This window comes from Bradysia coprophila (genome assembly GCF_014529535.1).
Source record: "Bradysia coprophila strain Holo2 chromosome IV unlocalized genomic scaffold, BU_Bcop_v1 contig_106, whole genome shotgun sequence".
NCBI classification, from domain to species: Eukaryota; Metazoa; Arthropoda; class Insecta; order Diptera; family Sciaridae; genus Bradysia; species Bradysia coprophila.
The window spans coordinates 4,181,332-4,200,714 of NW_023503372.1; the positions used below are offsets into that span (position 1 = coordinate 4,181,332).

The following is a 19,383-nucleotide window of genomic DNA, read 5'->3' on the forward strand; positions in this document are numbered from 1 at the left end:
TGGAGGAGCAGATTTTATCGTTACAATGAGATTAAAGTAACCAAATACAGTCCAATGTGGCGTGTCCTTTTGCGATTGACACTTAAACTAATTTGCTCTCCCATGCATAAAGCCCGGTATCAACAAATTGGAAATAAAATGCAATAATCAGAAAGGCTCGGGTGAAAATAAAAGTCTCGAAAGCTCGAAATCGGTAGTCTCTTGGTCTCACCAGGGAATCTATTGAACCACAGGCAATATAAGTATCTAAAACAGGTGAAAACTATGGTTAACTATTTACACCTTTATTTTTGTCATTTCAATCAAAATCAAATTTCTACACTGTCATTGCTTAAGGTGAACTGATTGTCGCCTTGAATTAAACTCCCATTTGAGTAACAATATTTGATGAACTCATGCCAATGTGGATTCGTATTTAACGTATGCGGGTCACCGATAACGATTAAAAGATACTGCGCTCGCGTTAGCATAACGTTTAGTCTCTGAAATAGGGTGAGTAAGAAAACTTTCAATCTCTCCGATAAATTCCATGGTGTACGTCGTTCACATAAGACCCCAGTCGACCTGGACTAGGCTTTGTCATTTCAGGCTCAGGGTAACCTGATAATTTCTGGTTAACGGTTAACCTGAACCTGATTTGGACCGGACCCGAAGTTGACCACAAACAAAACATTTCGGGTTCAGGTTCATTTAGGTGATTTTTGAGAATATTTAGGAAAATTCGGAAAAATGTTTTCCCAAAAACAGTCCCTGTCCCCAACCTGAGTTAATAATATTAACAAAAAATTTACCTGCGGATCGCTCACAAAACTGCCAACGGTGTCATTACGTGAACACACTGTCGATGCAATAACGATTTTTCTCTCCTGACCTTGAAATCTTTCCGCAGTACCAACTGTAATCTCCGGATAGCCGTTCCGTTTGCACAGAGCTCGAATAAATTCGCATTGTAATCGGTAAGGTGATATCACTCCAACATCCGATTGATCCAGTTGGTCGTTGTTATGCAGGATGGCTCGTATGTACGCCATGACTTCCGTGATTTCTTCGATGTTGTACGAACTGAAGTCAAGTGAAAATTGTAGGTTTTCATTTTCGCTGGTAAAATTGGCAAAATTTGAGAGAAAACCTGGTATCATCATCTGGCTGAATGCATTGTCCTTGAACCGACTTGAAAATAACTGGAAAATCTGGATTCAACTCAGGTAGATCGACATCCAAATCGGATATCTGCGGTGTTACTTCTGCTACTAAGGCACCTTCATAAAACAATTGATTCGGAACGTGCAATATCGCTGGATGAGAACGATAATTTTTTACCAATTGAGTTATGAATCTCGCATTAAATTTCCCACTCGCAGCATCACGTCTGTACAGTGGACAATTGAATAAATGTTCCAGAAACGACGTGCTGTATCCCAGCTCTTCAGCTGTTTGAGATATCGCTAGAGCATCAAGTTGCTTGGGATCCCCAGCTAAGATAATCTTTGCGCACAGGTTATTCTCTGTCGTACATAATCCAGCGATGGGCACCAAAGCCATTGTTTCCAGAGCACTGGCACATTCGTCGATCATCACATAACTGAAGTGATTGGGACTGCAATGGGCTCTAGTCAAACAACCAGCCATGGCTAGTGTACAAATAACTACACGATGTCTGCGTATGTAATGCAATGGCGGTAACTTTAACTCTCCATCATAGTAATTGGCGCATGTTAACACGGACTTTGGTATCTCATCTGTCTCTCTCGACGGTGTGTACATCCGAAATATGTCAGCCTTTGTGTACTCCATTAGGCGAACAGTAATTTCGTCACATGCATCATTGGACTGTGTACAGACTAAAATGTTGTCATCACTAGTCTCCAAAATGCTTAAGATTGCCGCGACAAGTGTCTTAGTCTTGCCAGTTCCAGCGGGACCGTACAACAGATACGGTAGAGGGAAGTAGTCGCCTCGGATCATATTCACTATTGCGTCGTTCTGCTCTTCGTTCAAATAGAAATTATCTAGTACGTCCGGCAGATGGTACTTCCGATCATCATCGGTACGACTTTCCACTGTGGCTGAATAATATTTTGGATTATTTATCAGAAGATCGAAAAGTTTGTGGCGTCGCACGAAATCTAGGGCTTGGTGTTGCACCAAATAATAGTTTCGATTATATCGGAACACTATGTCGTATAGATGGTCGGGATGCCAATCGTCCACGGTGTTCAGTTCGACAAAAATTTTGTTGTCTTCTTTGAAAATGATCTGGCCATCACTGGTACGTTTTCCTTGTTTCGATACGAGAGTAAATTCGGTGAATTGTTTGACCGTTGCGTAGAGGTCCTTCATTTCAGCCGACTGAAAATAGAAAGTTTCGGAAATGTTCACACTCTGTGTCTATGATTGTGATGAAATTGGAGTTAACAGAAATCTTTCGAGAATTGCGTTCGTTCTCAGAACATTAGTCTCTGATGGGATCGAAGCAACTCTTAATGGTATGAGTATTCCTTACGATCAAGAGTAGTCAGAGCTTCAGTAGGTCATTCTCAATTAATCGTACCTTTCAACAAGGGTCAACGATCAACAACGGATCATTCAGATGGAGATGCAAGATGTTGTTGAGAACGTGGTAGAAGGAGAGTGAAATAGTCTTCACGCATGACATATTTCATGACTGATGCCCAAGACATGTCTCACAGAAAGTGGAGTTCTTGAGACATCAAAATGTCCACCGATTTTTTTCCTTCGGATTCAACGCCTTGAATATCCTGTCTGGCTACGTTCCTGAGCTTAAGGAACACCTACTGCCAACTGAAATACTTCCATTACCTCCACGAAAAAGAAGAATTCACTTTCGCTGCCACTGACAGGATGCAGCTTCACATTGTACTGATTGCATTTTTGCACTCGGGCCTCCTCGCTGGCCTCCTCCAAATGGATCATCAATCGCGACGAATCGATATAATTCGCTTCGGAAGCTCTCATCGATTCCTTATCGTTCTTCCATTTGCTATGACATTCGAAACAACGAAACGTAAGCTCCAATGTTCAGAAAATCTTAATTTCAATGTTCTGCTCACTCAATTTCTCCTTGGAGTTCAATCGACGTACTTCGGCCAGACTCGTATTCGATGAAGTCTTGCGGTAATTTGTGATTCGGTAAACGCTCCATAGACAAACGTTTTTCATATTTGGATCTGTAACCTGATGTGAGTCTGGAGCTGGAGTTCCTCACTCCGGCGAGCAAAGACGTTCTGTTTATGTAACACATTTGTTTGAAGCGAGGAAAAATTGCTCGTAAACACATTTTCGGTTAACAGAGAATGGACACCTAACTGACACTACGGGAATTGCGTATCCTTTTCCTTACAGTCAACTGACTGCATTTTGCAATGTTAATGTTGTTTACAACAGACCGATCAAAATATGTTATTTTGACGACCACTTTTGACATTCGATTGCTTCTTACTTGAGTTTGCACAGAAACGTAACCATATTCCTATTCCATATAGCCAACCAAACCAAAGGAAAAAAACCAAGGTTCTGAAAGAACAGGTTAAGACACTTTCGAGTTGATCACGAAGGCGGTGTCATCAAAATTTTTCTGTAGCGCTAACTAGGTTTGGAAAATTTTATATGACGATTCCAACTTAACAAAAAGCAATTTTGTTTTCAAGTTGACTTTTCAAACAATATACATGCTTGAATTGTCAAGATTTGTGTTTCACCCGTCTTCGTAAGTGTCTTAACCTGTTCTTTCAGAACCTTGAAAAAAAACAAGGTTCTGGAAGACTAGGTTCTTAGACGAATTATATAGTTCGTCTAAGACCATGTTACGACACGAAGGCTGTAGATACAGAAATTTTTACAAATTGATACATTTTGTTGAAGAAAAAAATAGTTTTTATCTTAACCTGTTCTTTCACAACCTTGGAAAAAAGTTCTGACGGTGACCACCTTCAATGAAAGTAAATAGATAGGTATGGCCAAACGTTCAAATTTGTTCTAGCCGGAGCACATACGGATTTGCATGGCGCCACCTCAAACGAATTCATTTCTAGTGCAAATTTCCACTAGAAATGAGTTCGTTTGAGGGGGCGCCATGCAAATTCGTATGTGCTCCGACTTGTATGGACTGGCCATACCTACTTATCTACTTTCATTGACCACCTTAGGTTCTGAAAGAACAGGTTAAGACAACTCTGAGTTGATCATGAGTGGAATCAATTATCAACGATGACATAAATAAATGATGAGCTGACGACGTTCACTTATAGCAATGCAAAATGAATGTTAAAACAAACGAAGTGAAAGATTTTATTTCAATGTGTTGAAAATACAATGAAATTCATTGAAGAGTAAAAAGAAATAAACAGCTCTCGAAAATCGTTAGACTATTTTTCTAAGCAAAGACTGATATAAGGCATTTCGTGGAACTATCAACTTCTGGGACGAATGGTTTTTTTTATAGCTTCGGTGCTTGAGAGTGCTTTGGTTTTTTACAAGAAAATCTAACTTGACGAAAATTATGTGTTTTTGTCAGGTTAGATTTTTCTTATAACAATGACAAGTGTTACAGAAGAAGCAATGAAATACAAACCCCTATAGAGTTTACTCTCATTGAGAAGAAGAACAAAGCTCGCAAAGCGTATAATATGCTTTAAAATTCCTATGTCAAAAAAAACCGTTGGTTGAATTTGCCTGTGTATCGTGGCGTTGGTTGTCGTATGACTGTAAACTGTGTTGCTTTTGCATGAAACATAAAAGGTCAATACCCTGTTACAGACGGATGTCATCTGTTATCGACAACGACAGAAATAATAAACGACGCGTTCTGACTAATAAAGTCTTATATAGCAAAAAGCATGTTCAAAACAAATGAAGTAGAAGATTTCTGAAAATAATTTCTGAAAATCTTCGATCAAATGCCGTCTGTGACAGGCTAAGTAGAGAAAAGCTTCTTAGGAGTGAAATAGTGTTCAACAAAAGCTGAGTACATTACAATGTATTGATGACATTTCTAATTTTGCCACTTGGAATACTGGTGCAAGGAAGTATCTCCTCTTCTACCAAACACACTATTTTCATATGAGAAGGTCTACATCTCTATAGATTCATTCCCCGAAATCGTAGCACAGAGGTCTCAAAAACATGAGACAAAAGAAGATCTTCGTATACAATTCCAATGTTTTGTCTCAAGAATGATCTCTGAGAAAACGAATAAAGTAAAAGTAAAAATTCTAGACAAAAGTCTTCCAGATGCTCGAGGTCAGCCAACCATAAGTAGGTATGTATGAAATATGACGTAGACGCTTTGATCATATTCTTTATTTGTGTCGTAAAGCCTTCATTATAAACACTTAACTCTAGCATAATAATAATTAAAAATTAGTTCCTAGGGTCATGATTTAACAAATCAATTTTTTCACACGTCGTGGGTGGAACGGATGGAACAATTAACAATGACTTTAATCTGATTTGCCCGCTACGAATAGAATTTTGTCGTCGTAATCGATCCACTTGTCCATTCGTGATTTCCCAAAGATTTTATTCCATAATCTAATGAACGGTTTACTGAGAAGTTTGGCATGTACCTTCTTCCTTTTGCTCTTATCGATAAGAATTATGAGAGCACTGAAGAAGATACCAAATACTATTGTAGACAGTGTACCAACACCTGGCTGCCATATGTACGAAATGCTGAACATACGAACGAGAACTGAGTCATCGTTTTCTTTCCAGTGACTGTTGTCGGCTAAATCGAGATATTGGTTGTCCGGAAAATCTCTGCAAAATTGCTCTTCCACTCCATTACTGCAGGTACAGCCCTGCACTGTCAAATTTAACCGTTGATTCGGCAATAGATCCTGTATACCGGCTACAATATTTCCGAGACCAATAAATCCCGAGAACAAAATTGAGGCGAACATTCCTAACAAAATGCCCTGGATGGAACAGAAATTGATTGAATTTTGACGGAGGGGACGAAGTGTGAGGAACTTACCATATTATTTACCCAAGGCAGAAACATACCTAAAGTAAATGCGCCTAAAATCGGCCCGATTAGCGAACCATGAATCAACGTTGAAAACTGAAAGAATTTTTAAATTCGAAATACAGCAAACAAATTTCCATCATTGCATCTGATTTCAATCATATTCGTATCATTGATACGGCCATTCAGTGCTGAGCTGGCTACCAAAAGGCCCTTCGGGGAAATCGTAAGAAAACCCGTAAAATTCGAAGAAGGCCCTTACTTTAGATAGAAATGCAAAGGGCTCTTCGGGAATAGCCCGAATTCCCAGTCTGACCAGTGGCACTGCACCCGGTACTGCCACCATAATGTATGTTTTGAATGAACCAGATCAATGCACCTAGCAGGGTAATAGAGGTTTTTACACGTCAAATAGAGTAGTTTTTTGTTACCAATAATAAGATTAGCAGCCTTAATGGTAATTTTGCAATGACATTATGAAAAAAAAGGTATGGAAATATTCGCATACTTCGATTAAAGTACTACTTTATTTTTTTCTATTACCCTGCTAGGTGCTTTGACCAGATTGAAATCACATTACCAATGTTGAAAAATATTCATTCGTTTGCTCGAAAAACTCGATTTTTTATAAAACCTGGATGCTACTTACGGGTGAAATATTAATGGTGCGATTTAGAATGCGAACAACGAATACCAATGCGAAGGATATCAGTCCTGTTGAAAGATTACAATATCGGTTACATATTAACTAGGCGTATGGTAATCTGGCACACGGCGTCAACATTGATCAAACTTCTTAAAAAGATAATTCGGACACATTTCATCACGTCACATTTTGTAAAAGGAGAAACTTTAAGTACAGAACTATGCCAAAAGGTATTTGTTACATCAACAATTCACGTGCTACTCTGCAAGAAAGATTTCGAAATTTGTCTATTTTTACGCCGTTTGCCAATTTCCCCGAAGCCGAATTTCCCCGAAATGTTTGACCTGTCACATATGGCTATGTATCTGTTATCGATAACGACGACAAAAATAATGACAAGCTCTGGGTAATATGGTCCTTTATAAAGTAAAATGCATGTTAAAAAAATTGAAGTACAAGATTTGAAATCTACAGATTAAAGATACTTTGATCGATGGAAGTAATAGACCTGATAATAATACTGGTCATATGATTTCCTGTTACAGACGGCATGGTTAACCTGATATGTATCAAATCAAAGGCTCTATATATAGGTATAGAGCCTTTGATCAAATTAAAAGTTTGCCATGTACACGCACGTTCGGAATGGGAATGGGACTCGAGACTCATCTTTGAATTTCTTTAAATCAATTTTCTTACATCTGAATATTAATTCACTTTGATGGTCCGACACTAGTGGTACGGAGACAATTTATATACAAAATTTGTCGACTTAAAGGTGGTAATTGAAAGAATGTAATTGAAAGAGCCGTAATAGGTCAGATGTATAGCTTTATAGATCACGTCAGGTCAGGTCGACCTGATAAGAAACTTTACCTGACACAACTGGAATTCAGGTTGTTACTTCAAGCCTGTCAGGCCAACCTGAATGGTAATTCTTATTTACATTTCTTACGAATGGGCAAAGGATGGAATGGAGTAAACACACAAGAAGTATCATTTTCCCCCTGACCAAGTACTCAAAAACTTGAGATAAAGTTTTAGCGTCGTGAAGTCAACCTTACTCACGTTCCTGCTTGGATGTTGTCCCTTTGACTATTGGCTCTTAAAACTTGTCTTCCACTCGGGCTACAAATCTCCCACTAGCCAAAACAGAAAATGTCCAAGCAAGTGCGTAATAAACTATTTACGTACTTTTTGTAATCTGAAAAGGCTCTCTACCCATAATTGAGAAGTGGACGAATGTATTACATAGACACAAATGAAAGAAAATTTATCTTGCCCAGCCGCGGATTTGAACACGAGACCTCTCGATTATGAGTCGAGAGCTCTGGCGCCAAAGCCACTGTGGGGCCGAAGATAAGTGGTTTTTGACCGTTAAAAAATCTGGTCTGCTGCCTGTTTATGCGTTGGTAACGGTCAAAAATAGTTATCTTGCCAATGGAGTGATCAAAATAGGAAATTCCAACAAAAATCCAGAGTTGGAATTATTTTTTTTCCCCTTATGGGCATTGTGCATCCACAATAAACAGCATTTATATTTACCCGTGACTGTTGATATTATTTTTGATGTGTAGCCGAGTTTTATTTCGTCCCATTCTGGCCGATAACGTTTCACGAAATCTTCAGTGATCAGAGCCGTTAGCGAATTAAGTGCACTCGACACAGTGCTGAAATTACCGATAATAATTTTCACGTGTCATAAAAAGATAAGAATTTTATTACCTCAATGTACCACACGTTAAGCCAGCCACTAGAAGACCTACAATGAAAATAAATAAAAAAATTTATTGTTCAACAAGCTTTCAACAAACGGCAATATTGTTATCGTTTACCAGGTAGTGTGGGATAATTACGTAATGCGTCAACCACAAACAATGGCAATAGTTGATCAGCTAATCAGATGGTAGATAGAAAGGATTGAATTACAAAGAAATTTCAGTTTGATTTTTCGGTAATACCTGAACTAACTATCTTTGCTCCAACGGGATCACAATCATGATATTTGCCGAATATCAACATACCCATCAGTGAGCACACAAATATAATGAGAATCATGCCAAACATATTGAATACCAGGCATCTTAATTGGGAAAATTGTGTTAAACAATCGTCTGATGGTAAAATTGAAAACTTAATCGAACATACTTTCTAGATTGTCTTAGTGTCGGCACGGAATTATATCTCTGAATTTGAGCTTGCGTCGCACCAAACAATGGCAACCAGACAAAGAATCCACCTATTGTACCCGACCTATGAGAGAGAAGACCGTAAATGTTCGTCTTGTTCTGTAACTGAAATGAACTTCATTTCGTAAATTACCAAAAAGTATGTCTGCCCCTGGGATCTGGGTCAAAGCTATGGAGTAGAAAAGTTTGTGGTCACAGAACCATTTCAAAATGTTAACACGACAATTTTTACTTGAAAAAGTTTATCCTGCCGGATTCCAGTGATCGTTCCCACGCCTCAGGCAGTCCACCTACTTCTATAATACCACAAATTGCTAACGCCGCCAAAGCCACGATCATTACGCCAGCTTGTAATGCATCAGTCCATAAAACCGCTTTAAGTCCACCCTAAATAGTCACGCCGAATGGATTTTTGTAACTGTTTATGTAGCGAAACCTTTACTTACGAGAGATGAATAGGCAATGCAGACTAGAAATATTGCAGCAGACGAAGCTATGTAACTAAAACCAGCAACTTGATCCAACGCTAATGAGGGACCAAGAACAGTGATCGGCATGTAAACGACCTATGTCAATTTAGATATATTCATCTTGGGTTTCATCTTATCGCGACAGTATCATCACACATACCAAATGTATTATCGCAAAAACACTGCACATCGTCCGAACCGGTCGACTGAATCTCCACTCGAAATACTAAGAGTGAAGTTAAAACCTTGAAAAGATTGAGAGCATTTTTATGGTGATTCCTTACCTGATAGGCAGACGTGAGCTGTAAATCAAAGTACACGGGGACATAAAGATAAGCCAAGACCAGAGTCATTGGTATGAATGAGATGAAAATCACAGTGTATTGCTGACCATAGAAATAGACCTCAACAGGATTGCCGAGTAGTGTTACTACAAATGGGAATTAATTAAATTGATTCAACAGCTAGAAATGAAGCACTCTATACTCGCTGAGACAAAACTGCACACCAAAGATAATGTCACCTGCAAAAAAAATGGGTTGAATCGAGTCAAATCGTAATTGCTGTTGGATGCGAAACACTTACTGGTAAAATTGACATTGACCGACCAGCCATAAGAAACTCTTCATTGGTTTTACTCTTTGTACCGAAGCAGCCATAATAAATTCCTATTGCCATCGACAGAGCTAAAACACCACCGAAAATCAGATACTCATACCAGTCGAGCGTTTTGGAAAAATCGACAACGATTTCCGTCCCGTCAGGAAGGCAAGGTAATTGGTCGCACATTTTACGCAGGTCGACTTTTCATTACCAATGAAGAAGTGGAACTGATGAAAATATCTGAATTTTGGTATCGCTGGAGCTGATTCTCGTTATCCTTATCAAAGACACTTACGACATCCATTGATTGGAACGAAAGCCTATCACTGTCTTGTTGAGACACAGACGCATGATAGATCATTCATCATTTGATTAACACTATCTCGGTGTTATCTCATTGAAATTGTGGTAATCAAGCAATAAATTGCAATAAAATGAAAGCGGATCAATCATTTAGTTTCAGCTGGCGTCGGCTTCTCTCTCACGAAAAGAATGAAGTCTGAGTGATTCTTGTTGAAGAATCATTTCTTGTTAGAGAATCCATTCTCGTTAGAGAATCCATTCTCATTAAAGAATGCATCCTGGTTAGAGAATCCTTTCCCGTCAAAGAATTCTTTCTTGCTGGAGAATCCTTTCTCGTTACAGCATCCTTCAGTTGCAATCTTAATGCTGAATTTTTTTTAAAGAAATGTTCGTCCTAAGTCCTGACAGTCGAGTTACGTCTTCACAATCGATATCTGTGTCACCACGGCGGCATAATTTCTCTAATTTTTACAACTGCCAATTCTGACTGAATATTTTTATTCTCTACACGTACACAAAGCAGTCACGTTATTACCGGTAAACACTTTGTAATTTCGATAGTGGAACGTTTTTCTATTGTTTAATCATCTTACCAGTTTCATTTATAATATTCCATGAGATAAAATTCTACTAAATCAATAGACTGTCGAATCTATCGAGTATATCATCAAGAAATTGGATTACATTGGTGGACGCAATGAATTCAAGTATCTGATAAATTTCATTTTCATAGCTGCCCGATAATTTACAATAATAAAGTGATTGTTTAATCACAAATGAAGTAATAACACCAAGAGCGATCGCAGTGTGGACATTCCAAGTTTGTTTACATCGCGATATCGCTGTCGGTTAAATAGCCTCCATTCATGTCCAGATAACTCACACTTCTGGGAGTGTGTTTCATTTGTGTGTGGAGGTTATTTATTATGGCAGATAATTATGCCGTCGGAGGGGTAAACTACACTTGGAAATCCCTGCATGGAAAATCAGAATCAATCCTCTGCATAAATTCATCCTGTCACACATAGATTTTCACCTGTTTCACAACTTCCAATAACTTTAGATAAAATCGTAACTCCCTTTACCTGAGCCTGAAATCGACCTGAACATATATGAGTGAACTGACCTGAATTTTTCTGTAATCTGAAAATCAATAAAAGTTCCATACAAACTGAAACCTGGCCTGATTATTTACCTCAACTTTCACTAATTTTCAGATTTCAGGTAAATTCAAGTCAGGTAAAATCCAGGTTCAGTTCCAATCAGATTCAGATAATCTGATCATCTGAGGTCTGAATAATAATGCCGATAGCCACGAATCTTGAAGACTCTAACGAATGGACAGTAACAAGAACGAAAAATATTCTCATGCACACATAAAGGTGAAATGCGTTTTTATGGTGAAAATCTAACCAAAACTTCTACTATGAGTGTTATGCCATTATGACATGCATCAGAAACAAATAGAAATTGGCGTTAGTTCAACGTAACACCGAAAACAAGTACATTTTAACACTATGTCATTAGCGTCATTAGGGTTTATTATCTGGTATATTACTTCGTTTGATCTGAGTAAATTCTTCGACGTAAAATCTTCTACTTCATTATTTAAAACCTACACTTTGCTTTAAAAGACTATCCACCACGCTTCTTTTTGACATTATTTTGGAAACAGCCAAAGACTTATTTTCGGGTTAGACGTCAGACGAGGCGAAGCCGAGGTTGGCAAGGCATAGTGTGCGATAATATACCAGTATATGATTCGTGTTACATTCAACGTTTTGAGCAACAAGGAAAATAGAATAAAAATCGAAAGTCGAGTAGTGTGACGTTTTACTGGTTTTTACGAACTAGTGCGATAAAAACCCCTGCAAATCCTTTATTGCACTGGTGTGGAAAAATACGTTCATACGACATTGTACACAGGCGGCATGAGTTGCAAATATCACTAAACTGCATAAATGTTATTTGATTACCAGCAAACTTTTGTTACAAACTCACTCAACTTTAATATCGATAGATGGTAAACTACCATTGGTAGTACACCCTATCCAAAATTCATTGTTCTGATGAACAAATATCAGTTTAACAAAACCATTTGTCATTCTTCTTTTTCAGCCTTTATGTTATCCACTGGTGGATGTAGGCCTCCCCTAGCTCCTTCCATCTCGATCGATCCATTACCACTTGTTGCCAATTCGTTAGTGTTGTGCGTTTGATGCTGTTCGTCCATCGTTCTGGCGGTCTGCCCATAAGTCGTGTCCTGCCCAATTCTACTTCAGAGATGCTATCCTTTCCATTACGGCAATCTTCAAACTACAGTACAAAAATGGAGCGATGCAATCGGACCGGAATGCAATACTAAATGTTGCAAAGGAATTTTATGAAGATTGGTTTTCATCAAGACGACCGAAGCCAATTACAACGACCGACGGAATACAACCGGATAGACGAATGCGAAATTACGAATGCGGGATCCGAAGAACTACCAACTACCTGATGTAACTTCGGAAGAGGTCAAGGCAGCAGTAATGGAAAATCACCAGGTAATGATGGAGGGACAGTAGAAGCCATGTTGCTAATTACTTGCTGTAAATTAGAGTCTCATAATGATCACAATACACTATGATTCAGAACAGCAAATATCTTGAAACGAAACATTAGCAACTTGGCTGTGAGTCTGGTTTGGTGGTTCGTTATAATTTGAAACTTGGCAAAATTTCTACATTAAAAATTCTGCAGAAGAGAACTGAAGATTATAGTAAATTCTAAACGAGTATTCTGAGGTGTCGTATTATGGTAATTTTCCACATTCTCTTGCTTTATTTACGAACAGCAACTGAGTGTAGTAGATGGGTTTGTGCGGAGTCCGGATATCAATTCAATGGTGTATGTTTCAAATAAAAACAAAATAATTTCTTAAAACGAGTTTCTCGATAACTTGTTACAGTCGTTTCGCGGCATCAGTCTGAATTATGTGTTTGCTGAAACCCGTTCGTTTTCCGCACTATCGATTCCCTTGGTGAGAGAATTCGGTGCTCAGATTCAGAATCGATTTTGTTTAACTCCAGTAGGAAGGCGCGCATTTTTCAATTATCAAACCCTTTCCGATTTAAATATGTATGACGACACTCGGCTTAATAAATATTATTGTTGGCCTTATCAACGTGTGTACGTGAACAAGTTACACTTAGGGTGGATCTAATCTATTAATTTTAAAATGGCGTGTGAACTTGTCGGTTGAGCTTCGAACGAAAGAAGATTTAAAACATTTTTATATAAAAATTAAGACGAACGTTTCCTGTTTCTTCTCTCTTTTATTTCGACATAAGTAAGATAACTACTTTTGAGGGTATAACGCTAATCTTACATTTTCTATTATGTATACAGCCTTTCGGACTGGAAACTGAATCCCATACGACTGAACTACAGTTCAGCCTTTTCGAATTCAGCCAATGGCGCGGATACATTTAGTAGTTTCATCTCCGTCTTTTCACCATGGATTTTGTTCCATTTCTGTATTTCGACACTACCAAACACAATAAAAATTATGGCACTGGCTATGAGCATAGCGGCCCCAATCAGAAAAACGTATTGCCACTCTTCGTCGGAACTCTAAAATTTTATCATATTGAAAACTAAAACATCCAACGCTCAGTTCTGACAAAGTAGAATATTGGTGGGACATAAAAAACCTCAGTTGGTCACACTGATTTCGAACTATTGGTATGGCGAAATCCTATTTTAGAGTGTTATGATGAAAGAGAAAGAGATATTTTGACAAGTATCGCAAGGCCAGTTATAATAAACTGGTCTTCGGTCGTGAAAGAGAAGTAAATACTTTGACAAGTACCCCAAGGCAAGTTATAATAACTAGTCTTTGGTTTTCTCGCTCTGATCATAACAGTCTATGGGACGATGATGTAGCGTTGCGTTGTAGTACTGTAAACGCTGCATCGATTAATAAAATTTTGGCATTACTAGTTCAAAAGCAGTGTGACCCGTTTGACCAACTGACGCTTTTTTGCCCTACGAATATTCTACTTTGTCGCACGTTTGTCATCCACCTTTTTTACCTTTGTCTTCGTAAAATGAGCGATGACCAACGGAGCGATGAAGCTGATAATGATTATGAATTATAGCTTTATCAAGTTTTAAGTAAGAGCAAAAACTATACGCACCCCTGTGTCGATCCGAATGTGTGAATGAAGGCAAAAATGGTTGTAGCAAAGTTAGGTGAAAGATCATGAGGATTTTGCAACGAAGTGATGGATATTGCGCCAGAAAAACCGAGTGCCAATGATATAAACGTAATGCAGACATATGGTCGATTGCCAACAAACATAAGACCAATGAGGAAGCATGCCGGTATAATATGAGCTGAAAATTTTGCGAAGATTTATGCGTAATAAAGACCGATAAACGTTTGGGGGCTTACAGCACACTGCGAAACCCTTCCGTATGAAATTTGCACTCATCAATTTCCTTTTAAACATAAAGTCCCCAAGAAATCCGAAGCCAATCGCGAAGATGAATCTTGCGATGTACGGAATGCTACTTAAAACGCCCGTTGCTGCTATATCGAAATGATGAACCTTGAATTGGCGCGAAAATGAAATTTGAACTCGTTAAATAGCGAAAATTGCATACGTCACTCAAGTATTTCGGTGCTGCTGTGAGGAAGACGTACAGTGAAAATAAAAGCCCAAAATGGAATATGGTCAGAGCCCAAAATGGTACTGAGAGCATCATAGACTTAATTGGCGGCCAGGGTTTCTGTATGAAAATTTCGAAATTTACTAAATTATTTTCCCGATGTACGGCTTTGTATACCTTCGTTGGTGCGACGATCACTTTGCTTAAAATAAATTCCTTCTCTTCTGTTGATATCCGAGGGTGAACCTTTGGCGAATCGTAGACAATATAGTGCCATGCTGCTGCATATACACCGAGTATGAGAACGACCACATAAAATCCGTAATGCCATCCATAGTATTCGATTATGAAACCAGACATGGACCAATCTATGACTGTACCAAGACCATTGGCCATATACGCAGACAGAAACTTGCCCTTTTCGTTTGGTGGTGCCCAGTTCGAAATTAGAGATTGCATTGACGGGGAAATCGTTGCCATTGCCATTCCACTGCCAAAACGAACACCAATCGAGAGCCATAGATAATTTGCTGCTACTGGTGTTACTCCAGATAGTATTGCGGCAGCTGTTAAACCAACGCCAACCACTTTTCGCGCACCATAACGTTCAGCAAGTACTCCAGCAATGAACGTGGTTACGACAACTCCCCAAAAATACGATCCAATTACTAAACTTTGCTCATAGGCTGACCACGCATATCGGGGACCGTACTGGGAGTTGCGGGAAGAAGAACAACTACATGAGTAGTAAGACTTAAATTATTTGCCGTAGCATTTACGTGTACCGATTGTTCAATATTCAATTATAACCAAATCCATACAATAGTACCGAATTGGCAATATAATCACCGAAATTCGTTATTTTACTATATTTCAGCCAAAATAAGAAACCTTTTTTCACGATCCTGAATACAGCGCGTAACTCGATTTTAAACTCATTTTGCTTAAAACGTAAGCACTATGAGTGCCATTCAAGAATGTTAAGAACTTCCTGAATTCATTGTTTTCCCAGCAATTTGTTACTGATCGATCGATCGTTCCGAAAGAAGACAAATTTTGTTGGGATAAAACATGGAAAACGCGGAAATAATGATTATAAAAAATACACTCCACTACAATGAATGTCGGATAATTTCTTTTAAAAACGCCTTTTTTTTATTAAGTATGACCCGACCTGACAGTATCAATTCAAATTTGTTGAATCAGAAATTTGCATCTGAGAATGTAAAAATTTACAGAACAGAAAAACAAAATCAAATTCATCGTATGCGAAATCCGAAATAAAATATGAAAACTAGTAATTGGTGTATCGTAACATCACAACAATAATTCATCACATTGGAATTTATAACATTGAGCACCACCCGATAATTATTTTCGAAAGAAAACAAAAATTCTTTAACATTAATTTCGCACAGTCAATAATCAAATATTCGAATCCAGCCCGCCGCGCCGTACTGACAAAAATACGCAAATTTAGTACATAATGACATCAAAGTTGCCAACGTAAACCGTCAAATGCGTGTATAAATCATGTCGAAGTTGTTTTGATTTATCAAGTTGAAAACAAATTATTTGTTTCAAAGATTTGCTCTGAAAATTTTAAAAACGCAAATTTGCGAACTTATCAGTGTTTTTCTTTATAAAAGTGTTCAAATCTGTGAAGTGTGTTTGGAAAATTGCCGAGATTTGCAAAGAAAGTGATCAAGTTAATTCAGAAATTACGCAAATTTGCCGATCAAATATTGCAAATTTGTACTGAAAAAGACAAATTTGCCAACCTTTGCTCGGCAAATTTGCGGACTTCCCACAATGATTTGCTTAATCTGATGGTGGATTTGTATTCTCGCATCCTTGAAATATGGAGATTTGCCCAGAAAATATTGAATCATTTCCTATTTTCCTTAAATTTGCCACTTAACCATTCGGTGGCAAAGCCATTTGTTCTACGACATTATAAGTAAAAAAAAGCAAATTTGTTTCAAATCTTTTCGCTCAAATGTCTCGTTTTTTCGGCATTTTTCCTTAAGTTCAGTTAAGTGTAAATCAAAAACTTGTGGTAATTGATGGTATTGAATGAGCATGAGCGAATGGTTTTTGTGCGAAATTAAAATCAAAGAATTTTCTTTTCTTCTGAAAGTAATTATCGGGTGGTGCTCAATGTTTTAAATTCCTAAGTGATGAATTTTATTGTTGTGATGTTCGGATACACCAATTACTAGTTTTCATATTTTATTTCGGATTTCGCATACGATGAATTTGATTTTGTTTTGCTGTTCTGTAAATTTGTAGATGCTTTTGTCAGATGCAAATTTGTGATTCAACAAATTTGAAATACTGTCAGGTCGGGTCATATTTAATAAAAAAAGGCGTTTTTAAAAGAAATTATCCGACATTCATTGTAGTGGAGTGTGTTTTTTATAATCATTATTTCCGCGTTTTCCATGTTTTATCCCAACAAAATTTGTCTTCTTTCGGATCGATCGATCGATCAGTAACAAATTGCTGGGAAAACAATGAATTCAGGAAGTTCTTAACATTCTTGAATGGCACTCATAGTACTTAGGTTTTAACCAAAATGTGTTTAAAATCGAGTTACGCGCTGTATTCAGGATCGTGAAAAAAATGTTTCTTATTTTGGCTGAAATATAGTAAAATAACGAATTTCGGTGAGTATATTGCCAATTCGGTACTATTGTATGGATTTGGTTATAATTGAATATTGAACAATCGGTACACGTAAATGCTGCGGCAAACAATTTAAGTCTTACTATTCGCGTAGTTGTTCTTCTTCCCGCAACTCCCTGAGTATATTTTGAGAATTTATATTTACGACCATATGTTTCACACGCATTCATTCTACTGTTTATTTTGGAATTTTATTTACATCTGGCGGCGCCTTCGTTGTAGTGTTGTAAAGTGGTTCAGTCATCGCTAAAATATTGATTGTCATATTACCCCGGAGAACGTTGTTTAAAACACAGCCGAGGCATATCATTGAAGCAATAACGTATCTCATTGTTAGGGTCACAAATTCACGTTTTGACGAATAAATTTTTCTAACAAAATCACTAAAACCACCAACACCGATAGCCCAATGACGAATGTAAAAAAAAGAAACTGAAGACGATACTATAGAGTTCTGAGTGGGTTTGTGGAACATAACATCGAATGTCTTTTAAATAACATCCCAACAAAAATCTCTTCGAGAAAAGTGTGACGCAGTCTATGAAGTACAATTTCTAAAATGAATGATAACGCTAGAGTTGACGCTTTCAGCTTCGTTACGCAAAAATTAAATTTTACACCCAATTAGTTCAAACAAGCTGGCTTAGTTTTATCTCATCATCTGCCAAATAATTTTTAACAAAAATTTGACTGGAAACAACAAAAATTTTACCAAAAAAATCTGAGTCGCAAAGTGGAAGATGTTCAGGAACAGACCTGCAAGAAAAAGAACATGCAAAATTTGACAAAATTTGAAAATTTAACGAAATTTGAAAATTTGACGAAATTAGAAAATTTTACGAAAAAACGAAAATTTGGCGAAATTCACGGGCTGGACACTCTATGCATTTAAAAAATTAAGAATAGCGTAAATAGTGTCAGGTCAGTGACAAAATTTGAAAATTTAACAAAAATTGAAAATTTAACAAAAATTGAAAATTTAACAAAAATTGAAAATTTAACAAAAATTGAAAATTTAACAAAAATTGAAAATTTAACAAAAATTGAAAATTTAACAAAAATTGAAAATTTAACAAAAATTGAAAATTTAACAAAAATTGAAAATTTAACAAAAATTGAAAATTTAACAAAAATTGAAAATTTAACAAAAATTGAAAATTTAACAAAAATTGAAAATTTGACGAAAATCGAAAATTTGACGAAAATCAGCTACCCTGAAAGTGACCAAATATTTCCAGCTGTCGAACATACCCTGAAAGTTACCAAATTTTTCCAGCTGCCCAACATACCCTGACTGCGTCAAGTCTTCCGCTATCGCTCCGGACATGATATTACATAAAAATGTGGTGATGATGACGCCACTGATATTTTATAGTCGCTATAAGTAAACGATCACTTTATATAAAATGTTGTAAATCGATCGACTTTAAATGAAACCTGATTCGGATACGGTTAATAGGTTCAGTTTTCGTTTCGGTGTCGCAATCAAAACTGAATTGAAATTTTTAGCCGTTTTTCCTTTACTGAGTCAGAGTGTAGATACAGTGCTAGTCATGTTAAAGCTTGAGCTGTTTTAGACTAGTCCATTATTATAATAAATCAATTTTTCGAAAAAAAATAACAAGAGATAAAATACAATGACGTTGTCCATCGCCTCAAAAATCCAATCAGAACATTACAATAACCGTTACCAATCAAAGTTACCGCTTTCCTGAAAATAAGCCACCTTAACCTGAGAATGTCTATATCCCGGAAGTATTTCATATGTAGTCAGTTGCGAATTGTCCAAAAAAAACCGTTACGCTCATATAGGTTTGTTCCAAATAACTGTAAACGCGAACT

General features: G+C 37.3%; 3 protein-coding genes and 1 long non-coding RNA gene across 4 annotated transcripts; all 4 read right to left on the reverse strand.

Annotated features, from left to right (window-relative positions):
• Window positions 1-282: 282 nt before the first annotated feature.
• Window positions 283-3,417, reverse strand: LOC119071035 (putative helicase MOV-10). The gene is made up of 5 exons (XM_037175634.1): window positions 3,072-3,417; window positions 2,821-3,001; window positions 1,130-2,349; window positions 792-1,062; window positions 283-482 (listed from the first exon to the last, which is right to left on the reverse strand). The coding sequence occupies exons 1-5, from the start codon at window positions 3,296-3,298 to the stop codon at window positions 309-311; spliced, it is 2,073 nt and encodes a 690-aa protein (XP_037031529.1). The 5' UTR covers window positions 3,299-3,417; the 3' UTR covers window positions 283-308.
• Window positions 3,418-5,419: 2,002 nt separating this feature from the next.
• LOC119071036 (sodium-coupled monocarboxylate transporter 1-like) lies at window positions 5,420-10,132 on the reverse strand. Its single transcript, XM_037175635.1, has 15 exons — window positions 9,877-10,132; window positions 9,778-9,814; window positions 9,576-9,721; window positions 9,452-9,517; window positions 9,268-9,387; window positions 9,054-9,208; window positions 8,955-8,990; window positions 8,781-8,885; window positions 8,594-8,715; window positions 8,468-8,527; window positions 8,358-8,394; window positions 8,178-8,302; window positions 6,636-6,700; window positions 5,996-6,082; window positions 5,420-5,936 (listed from the first exon to the last, which is right to left on the reverse strand). The coding sequence occupies exons 1-15, from the start codon at window positions 10,078-10,080 to the stop codon at window positions 5,460-5,462; spliced, it is 1,842 nt and encodes a 613-aa protein (XP_037031530.1). The 5' UTR covers window positions 10,081-10,132; the 3' UTR covers window positions 5,420-5,459.
• A 3,370-nt stretch (window positions 10,133-13,502) lies between these two features.
• LOC119071037 lies at window positions 13,503-14,561 on the reverse strand. Its single transcript, XR_005086587.1, has 3 exons — window positions 14,379-14,561; window positions 14,274-14,316; window positions 13,503-13,812 (listed from the first exon to the last, which is right to left on the reverse strand). It is a non-coding gene; the product is annotated as an uncharacterized LOC119071037 (long non-coding RNA).
• Window positions 14,562-14,666: 105 nt separating this feature from the next.
• LOC119070711 (sialin-like) lies at window positions 14,667-16,745 on the reverse strand (the record flags this gene model as incomplete). Its single annotated transcript, XM_037175164.1, has 4 exons — window positions 16,635-16,745; window positions 15,031-15,606; window positions 14,848-14,973; window positions 14,667-14,792 (listed from the first exon to the last, which is right to left on the reverse strand). Coding segments are annotated over exons 1-4 (939 nt in total), but the record flags the coding sequence as incomplete, so codon positions are not given.
• Between the last annotated feature and the right edge of the window lie 2,638 nt (window positions 16,746-19,383).

Coding starts and splice junctions, on each gene's coding strand:
- LOC119071036 (XM_037175635.1), bottom strand. CDS start 10,080: ATGTGCGACCAATTACCTTGCCTTCCTGACGGGACGGAAATCGTTGTC. Junction 9,722..9,777: donor GTGCAGTTTTGTCTCAGCGA/GTATAGAGTGCT, acceptor TCCCATTTGTAG/TAACACTACTCGGCAATCCT. Junction 5,937..5,995: donor TGCCTTGGGTAAATAATATG/GTAAGTTCCTCA, acceptor TGTTCCATCCAG/GGCATTTTGTTAGGAATGTT.
- LOC119071035 (XM_037175634.1), bottom strand. CDS start 3,298: ATGTGTTTACGAGCAATTTTTCCTCGCTTCAAACAAATGTGTTACATA. Junction 2,350..2,820: donor AATTCTTCTTTTTCGTGGAG/GTAATGGAAGTA, acceptor TTCTATTTTCAG/TCGGCTGAAATGAAGGACCT. Junction 483..791: donor GTTTTGTGAGCGATCCGCAG/GTAAATTTTTTG, acceptor ACCCTATTTCAG/AGACTAAACGTTATGCTAAC.